Source organism: Schistocerca serialis, chromosome 7 (assembly GCF_023864345.2).
Source record: "Schistocerca serialis cubense isolate TAMUIC-IGC-003099 chromosome 7, iqSchSeri2.2, whole genome shotgun sequence".
Classification (NCBI taxonomy): Eukaryota; Metazoa; Arthropoda; class Insecta; order Orthoptera; family Acrididae; genus Schistocerca; species Schistocerca serialis.
Genome location: NC_064644.1, coordinates 545,433,404 through 545,442,221, shown reverse-complemented (window position 1 = coordinate 545,442,221; position 8,818 = coordinate 545,433,404). Strand labels below are relative to the sequence as shown.

At 48.7% G+C, this 8,818-nt stretch overlaps 1 protein-coding gene and 1 pseudogene across 1 annotated transcript in view; both read left to right on the top strand.

The window, feature by feature from the left end:
* Positions 1-2,218: 2,218 nt before the first annotated feature.
* Positions 2,219-2,336, top strand: LOC126413636 (5S ribosomal RNA; annotated as a pseudogene).
* A 2,355-nt stretch (positions 2,337-4,691) lies between these two features.
* LOC126413237 (cysteine-rich venom protein-like) overlaps positions 4,692-8,818 on the top strand; it is a 148,000-nt gene continuing 143,873 nt past the window's right edge. The window contains exon 1 of the mRNA XM_050083136.1: positions 4,692-4,750. Coding sequence (XP_049939093.1) covers positions 4,692-4,750 — 59 coding nt within the window. The remainder of the gene's footprint in view (positions 4,751-8,818) is intronic.

Here is an 8,818-nt window from a genome sequence, read left to right as displayed (position 1 = left end):
ATATACAGGGTGTCCTGGAAATGGTGCGTCAAACTTCGAGGCGTTGTAGAGGATGTCTAGAGGAAGCAAACGAGAAGAGGAAACCATGTCTGGAAATGTTATCCAATAACGCTGGAGAGTGTCGAAGTTACAAGCGCCAGCACCTGTCACTAGGCCGCACCTTCGGCAACAAAGGTGAGTTTGTGCTTTGCCTGACCGTAGAAGGAATGTCTCGCAACGTTGTCTGTTAATCAGCAATCGCGACTGATTGGCGAGATCGGCATTGGAGAAGGTGGGGGCTAGCTGCTGCGTAGACAGGCTTTGTCTCCTATGAATGACTCGCTCTGTGGCCTCGATGGATGACGGTTTCGGAAACGGGTTTCCCTCTGCAATTTATTTTTCTCCTGTGTACGGAAAAATATTGGAGATTTTAGAAGGGTTCCGGGAGAAAAGTAAACTGCAGATGGAAACGTGTGTCGGAAACAGTTATGGTTCAAATGGCTCTGAGCACTATGGGACTTAACATCTGTGGTCATCAGTCCACTAGAACTTGGACATCACACACAACCATGCCCGAGGCAGGATTCGAACCTGCGACCGTAGCGGTCACGCGGTTCCAGACTGAAGCGCCTAGAACCGCACGGCCCCACCGGCCGGCCAAACAGTTATGCACCGAGGCAACAGAGCATTGCAAGGTTCCAGATAGTTCCATCTCCTCCTCTGGCTATCGTGGCAATCAGTCGCGATTATTGAATAACAAAAAACAATGAGACACTTTCCACCTATGGTCCGTCAGCGTCCCAAGTCACGTTTGCTGCCGAAGGAGTTGCCCAGAAGGCAGGCGCCGGCGCCCGTAAGTTTGACGCTTTGTAGCGTGATTAGATAACATTTCTGGAGACGATTTCCAGTCCTCGATTTGTTCCTCAAGACACCCTCTACATCTCCTCGAAGCTTGTTGCTTGTTGTTCTGGGACATCCTGAGTCTACATGTTCCGATTTGGCTGCCCCTAGTGGTATAGCCTGCAACTTCACCTGTTATACACTGAAGCGCCAGAAACTGGTATAGGCATGCGTATTCAAATACGTAAACAGGCAGGATACGGCGCTGATGTCTGCAACCGCTATATAAGACCACAAGTCTCTGTCGCAGTCGTTAGATCGGTTACTGCTGCTGCAATGGCAGGTTATCGAGATTTAACTGAGTCTGAACGTGGTGTTATAGTCGGTGCACGAGTGATTGGACTTAGGATCTCCGAGGTAGCGATGAAGTGGAGCTTTTCTCGTCCGACCATTTCACGAGTGTACCGTGAATATTACGAATCCGGTAAAACATCAAATCTTCGATATCGCTGCGGCCGGCAAAAGATCCTGCAAGAACGGGACCAATGACGTCTGAAGACAAACGTTCAACGTGGCAGAACTGCAACCCTTCCGCAAATTGCTGCAGATTTCAGTGCTGGGCCACCAACAAGTGTCAGCGTGCGAACCATTCAACGAAACGTCATTTCGGAGCCGAAGGCCCATACGTGTACAATTGATTATTGGACGACACAAAGCTTAACGCCCCGCCTGGGCCCGTCAACAACGACATTGGACTGTTGATGACTGGAAACATATTGCCTAGTCGGACGAGTCTCATTTCCAATTGTATTGAGCGGATGTACGTATAAGTGTATGGAGGCAACCTCATAAATCCATAGACCATGCATGTCAGCAGGGAACTGTTTATGCTGGTGGAGCTCTATAACAGTGTGGGGTGTTTGCAGTTGGAGTGATGTGGGACTCATGTCTCGACAGGACTCTGACAGTTGGCATGTACGTAAGCACCCTGCCTGACCACCTGCATCCATTCATGTCTATTGTGCATTCCGACGGGCTTTGGCAATTCCAGCAGGATAATGCGACACATCACATGTCCAGAGTTGTTATAGAGTGGCTCCATGAACGCTCTTCTGAGTTTAAACACTTCCGTTGGCCACCAAACTCCCCAGACATGAACATTATTGAGCATATCTGGGATGCCCTGCAACGTGCAGTTCAGAAGAGTTCTCCACCCTGTGGTACTCGTACTGATTATGGACAGCCGTGTAGGACTCATGGTGTCAATTCCCTCGAGCACAGACATTAGTCGAGTCCATGCCATGTCGTGTTGCGGCACTTCTGCGTGCTCGCGGAGGCCCTTCGCTATATTAGTCAGGTGTACCAGTTTTTTTTTTTTGGCTCTTAAGTGTATGTCGAAGCCAACGGCCTTGCCGCAGTGGTAACACCGGTTCTCGTCAGAGCACCGAAGTTAAGCGCTGTCGGGCTGGGCTAGCACTTGGATGGGTGACCGCCCGGTCTGCCGAGCGCTGTTGGCAAGCGGGCTGCACTAAGCCGCTGTGATGCAAACTGAGCAGCTACGAGGGTTGCCCAGTAAATAATGCCCCATTTTTTTTCTCCGAAATAAAAAATATTAGAAATGTGACACTTTAGGTGCGAGTTATTTGAAGTTTCCCGCGTGTGTACGCAAAGTTTAAATTTCCTCCGACAGAGAGCGGTGGTGTAGGAATGTTCTAAAATGGCGTCTGCAAGTGACATCCGTCAGAAACAACGTGCAGTGATTGAATTTCTCGTAGCAGAGGAAGAAACCGTGGGCAATATTCATAAACGCTTGTGCAACGTCTACGGAACATCTGCAGTCGATAGGAGTACTGTTAGTCGCTGGGCACAGAGGGTGAAAGCATCACAGGGCGGTGCTGCGGAGCTCCGAGATTTGCCGCGGTCGGGAAGGCCTCCCACGGCTGTCACGCCTGACATGTTGCAGCGGGCTGATGTTCTCATTCGACGGGATCGACGCATTACGACTCGACAATTGGCACTGGAGTTGTCAGTAAGCAAAGGAAGTGTGGATGTGATTATCAATCAGCTTGGATACTCAAAAGTGTGTGCAAGATGGGTTCCTCGGTGTTTTACTGTCGATCACAAATCCCAAAGAAAAGACATTTCTTTCGATTTGTTGCGACGCTTTCACGTTGACGGGGAGGCCTTTTCGTCACGGATTGTGACAGGTGATAAAACTTGGGTGCATCATTTTGAGCCCGAAACAAAAAGACAATCGATGGAATGGCGTCATGCTTATTCTCCACAGAAGAAAAAATTCAAAACAGTTCCTTCAGCCGGAAAAGTCATGATGACTGTGTTTTGGGATTGCGAGGGCGTAATTCTCATTGATGTGATGCCAAAAGGCAGTACCATTAATTCAGAGGCTTATGTCAAAACATTAGACAAACTTAAGCAGCGCTTCCGGCGCCTTGGGCGTCATGTTAACCCACAGGATGTTTTGATTCAGCATGATAACGCTCGTCCTCACACAAGTTTGAGGACTTGTGAACACATCGCGAAACTGGGTTGGATAGTGTTACCCCATCCACCCTACAGCCCCGATTTGGCTCCTTCAGACTTTCACTTGTTTGGGCCAATGAAGAATTTCATTCGTGGAACACGTTTTGCCGATGACGAAGAAGTGATTCACGAAGTGACAACCTGGCTCCGTAGGCAGAGTAAAGATTTTTGCCGGCAGGGAATACACGCTCTTGTGTCTCGCTGGAAAAAGGCCGTCGAACTTGAAGGAGATTATGTGGAAAAATAAAGCAAGTAGACAAAACATCAGTCTTTCACATATGTAAATTTGATTGTTGTGGAATAAATACTTCTGGAGAAAAAAAGTATGGGGCATTATTTACTGGGCAACCCTCGTACTTGATTGAGAAGTAGCGGCTCCGGTCTGGTAAACTGACATACGGCCGAGAGGGCGGTGTGCTGACCGCATGCCTCTCCATATCCGCATCCAGTGACGCCTATGGGCTGAGGATGGAACAGCGGCCGGTCGATACCGTTGGGCCTTTATGGTCTGTTCGGGATGATAGTTTAGTTTTTTAGTGTACATCAAAGCTGGAAGGAAAACTCCACCCACTGATATGTGTCATATTCCTTTGTGAATTTCTGCGAGCCGGCTTCTGAAAGCTACAAAGGTTGGGGTGGGGAAAGCACACGTGGTCTGTTAAATATTGCATGCACCTTAAGACAGACATCTAATACACATGGGGCAGATTACGTACGTTGAGTCGCCTATGTGAAGGTGATGCAGTATTTACCACAGTGATTTTATTTCGCTCACTTTGAATAATGGCGAATTTTGTCCTTTCTCTGGTCCAAATGACTAGGAAGCTGTCACTTTCGAGGGTATGCCCATTTCTTCCTGCATTAACAGAGTTATGTGGAATGTATCAGTCATCTGTTTTATTTAGTTCCTCCAACAAGAGCCTTCTGGGCGTGAGCTCCCCTGCAGTGTCTGGTCACTGCACCTCCCCTGCTCCCACGTCCAGGCTACCCCGCTGGCTAACGCGGCCGTCTTCTTTCCGAGCAGCGGGCAGCCCGACAGGCAGCGAGAGCCGAGTATGGTGACGGTGGTGCAGCTGCTTCTGCTGCTGCCGCCTCTGCCGCTGCTGGCCGTCGACTACTGTGCGCTGTGCCGCGCGCCGGGCAGCCACACACTCTGCCTGTACCCGGAGGCCGGGCCGTCGGCCGCCTGCACGGGCTACGTGCCAGCGCCGCTCACCGCCGGCGAGAAGAAGGCGCTGCTCGACACGCACAACGGGCTGCGCAGCCGCGTCGCGCTGGGCCAGGGCTGGTCGCCCAACAGCACGCACGACGCCCAGCCCAAGGCCGCCAACATGCGCCAGATGTACTGGGACGACGAGCTCGCCAGCACCGCGCAGCGCTGGGCTGACAGGTACTCATTTCGTGCAAAGTGTTGTTGACGACGATGATGATGATAATGTTGTCCCTGTCCTCTTCAATCCCAACACTGGTCTGATGAAGCTCTTCATGCGAGACTACCTTGCTGTCAGCAAGTCCCCTGTTTGGATAAACCTATCTTGGGAAGCCAACAAACGCGAATAAGCCAAGACATTATGATCACTTTCACAGTAGCTTGTTTGTCCGTCTGTAGAACGAAATATAGAGTTATTACAAATGATTGAAGCGATTTCACAGCTCTACAATAACTTTATTATTTGAGATTTTTTCACAATGCTTTGCACACACATACAAAAACTCAAAAAGTTTTTTTAGGCATTCACAAATGTTCGATATGTGCCCCTTTAGTGATTCGGCAGACATCAAGCCGATAATCAAGTTCCTCCCACACTCGGCGCAGCATGTCCCCATCAATGAGTTCGGAAGCATCGTTGATGCGAGCTCGCAGTTCTGGCACGTTTCTTGGTAGAGGAGGTTTAAACACTGAATCTTTCACATAACCCCACAGAAAGAAATCGCATGGGGCTAAGTCGGGCGTGCGTGGAGGCCATGACATGAATTGCTGATCATGATCTCCACCACGACCGATCCATCGGTTTTCCAATCTCCTGTTTAAGAAATGCCGAACATCATGATGGAAGTGCGGTGGAGCACCATCCTGTTGAAAGATGAAGTCAGTGCTGTCGGTCTCCAGTTGTGGCATGAGCCAATTTCCCAGCACGTCCAGATACACGTGTCCTGTAACGTTTTTTTCGCAGAAGAAAAAGGGGCCGTAAACTTTAAACCATGAGATTGCACAAAACACGTTAACTTTTGGTGAATTGCGAATTTGCTGCACGAATGCGTGAGGATTCTCTACCGTCCAGATTCGCACATTGTGTCTGTTCACTTCACCATTAAGAAAAAATGTTGCTTCATCACTGAAAACAAGTTTCGCACTGAACGCATCCTCTTCCGTGAGCTGTTGCAACCGCGCCGAAAATTCAAAGCGTTTGACTTTGTCATCGGGTGTCAGGGCTTGTAGCAATTGTAAACGTTGTAAACGGTAAGGCTTCTGCTTTAGCCTTTTCCGTAAGATTTTCCAAACCGTCGGCTGCGGTACGTTTAGCTCCCTGCTTGCGTTATTCGTCGACTTCCGCGGGCTACGCGTGAAACTTGCCCGCACGCGTTCAACCGTTTCTTCGCTCACAGCAGGCCGACCCGTTGATTTCCCCTTACAGAGGCATTCAGAAGCTTTAAACTGCGCATACCAATGCCGAATGGAGTTAGCAGTTGGTGGATCTTTGTTGAACTTCGTCCTGAAGTGTCGTTGCACTGTTATGACTGACATGTGTGTGCATGTCAAGCACGACATACGCTTTCTCGGCTCCTGTCGCTATTTTGTCTCACTGCGCTCTCGAGCGCTCTGGCGGCAGAAACCTGAAGTGCGGCATCAGCCGACCAAAACTTTATGAGTTTTTCTACGTATCTGTAGTGTGTCGTGACCATATGTCAATGAATGGAGCTACAGTGAATTTATGAAATCGCTGCAATCATTTGTAATAGCCCTGTACATCGCTTACACTGCGTATCACGGATCCGATAGTTCGTTGGGAGGTTTGTGGAGGTATGTTATATGAGATGTCTACGCACAGGTTTCGTAATTAGCGAACGCAGTAATGGCGTCCGATAACTACTCATATGTGTAAAACATTCTCGGTATTCTTGCAGCGTGAGTTCTCGATAAAATCTCGAGTTTTCGAGGAGCTGACTGTCTCTACCGCTGCTATGGTAGCCTCTATATAGCCCGTGGACGGCTTCTGATTGGTCGGCTTATGATTGGTCGGCGATTACGTACTGCTGTCGCAGATAGTGTCACTGTGTGCGCCGGTGGCGCCACCGCTTCCGTTGGAACGTAAACCTTGGAAGGAACGTCTCTGCTGCTTCCCTGCATCAAGCGCTCGTTTCCACGCACAGCTCAGATGGTATCCGCTATCGCGGTTAAAGTTCTCTTGGCTCTTTCTTATTTCAACAGCCTCCTTAATAACAGAATCCCATTACGTGGAGGCATGGGACAGAATTTTTGTTTCATCGAACAATATTTTATGTCTGTACGTGAGTATGTGCTCCACAACTGCCGATTTCTCCAGTCCTCTAGTTTTAATATGGCGTTGCTGTTCTGCACAACTTTCGGAAACGGAACGAATCGTCTGACCTATATAATTGCTTCCACACTCACAGGGTATATTACAAACTCCAGGGACCCTGAGGCCGAGATTGTCCTTAACAGGGCGCATCATCTCCTTAGTTTTCTTAGGAGGACGAAAAATCGGTCTTACATTTCGTCTACGCAGGACTCTTCCTATTTTGCTGCAAATCGTGCCACAAAAAGGAAGAACCGCAATCGGTGTTTCATCCCGTGAGTGTGCAGCATTTTCACGTTCCCTTTTTTTTTGGAGAACGCTGCCTTTATATCGCGCGCACCACAGCTATTCTTTCGGAAGACGTACTTCAGATGGTTAATCTCGGACCTTAAGTGGTCCTCGTCAGAAACAGTTTTTGCTCTATATACCAACGTGTTCAAAACGGCTCTCTTCTGGTCAGGATGATGGAAACTCCGTGCATTCAGGTATAAATCGGTATGCGTCGGCTTACGGTATACAGAGTGGCCGAGACGCCCGTCCGCCTGTCGTTGTACTAAAACGTCTAAGAAAGGCAGTCTCCCTTCCTTCTCCATCTCGACAGTGAACTGGATGTTCGAATGTATGCTGTTCATGTGTTCCATGAATTCTTCGAGAGCCTCTGCGCCGTGCGGCCAGACCATAAATGTATCGGCAGCGTAACGATAAAATAAGGATGGACGGAGGGGAGCCGAATTTAATGCACGTTCCTCAAAATTCTCCATAAAGAAGTTAACCGGTGACGGAGAGAACGGAGAGCCCATCGCCATACCGTCCGTCATTTCATAAAATTTGTTACCATACAAGAAGTAGATGGTCGTCATCACGTGCCGGAACAACTTATAGTTTCAGGAGAAAAAGATCCGCCAGCATTTTCAAAGTGTCCTCCACAGGAACTTTTGTGAACAGCGATACCACATCCGGGCTGACTAAAATGTCATTTGGACCAACTCTAATTTGTTTGATTTTCTCAATGAACATCTGGGAGCTTTTGTTGTTACGTTCCAACGGAAGCGGTGGCGGGCGCCACCGGCGCACACAGTAACACCGTCTGCGACAGCAGTACGTAATCGCCGACCAATCAGAAGCCGACCAATCATAAGCCGACCAATCAGAAGCCGTCCACGGGCTATGAAAAAGGCTACCACAGCAGCAGTGAAGACAGTCAGCTCCTGACGATGACGATGGATGTAATCGTCGAAAGCTCGAGATTTTATCCAGAACTGACCAGGCAAGAATACCGATAATGTTTCAAATATAAGTGCCGTCGCGAAAAACTTCGTTCCTAAACTACTCATATGGTTCAAATGGCTCTGAGCACTATGGGACTTAACAGCTATGGTCATCAGTCCCCTAGAACTTAGAACTACTTAAACCTAACTAACCTAAGGACATCACACAACACCCAGTCATCACGAGGCACTACTCATATGGGTTCCATAAGATTTACACCAGGCGAATTTGGTCGCCGAGACGCAAACGTGAGTTCACTATAACGCTCCTCAAATCACTGTAGCACGGTTCCGGTTCCCAGACACGAACAGGTATACTGCTGAAAGATGACATCACCGCTCGGGGAAGACATGAAGCACAAAGGGCTGCGGAAGGTTGGCAGCTGTCAGTGTGTCTTCGATTACTACCACAGGTCCCATTCAACTACATGTGAATGTCTGCCATAGCTTACAAGGGAACCTCCCCATCGCACCCCCCTCAGATTTAGTTGTAAGTTGGCACAGTGGATAGGCCTTGATAAACTGAACACAGATCAATTGAGAAAACAGGAAGAAGTTGTGTGGAACTGTAAAAAAATAAGCAAAATATACAAACTGAGTAGTCTGTGAGGCACATAGGCAACATCATGAACATAAAGCTCAGGAGCGCCG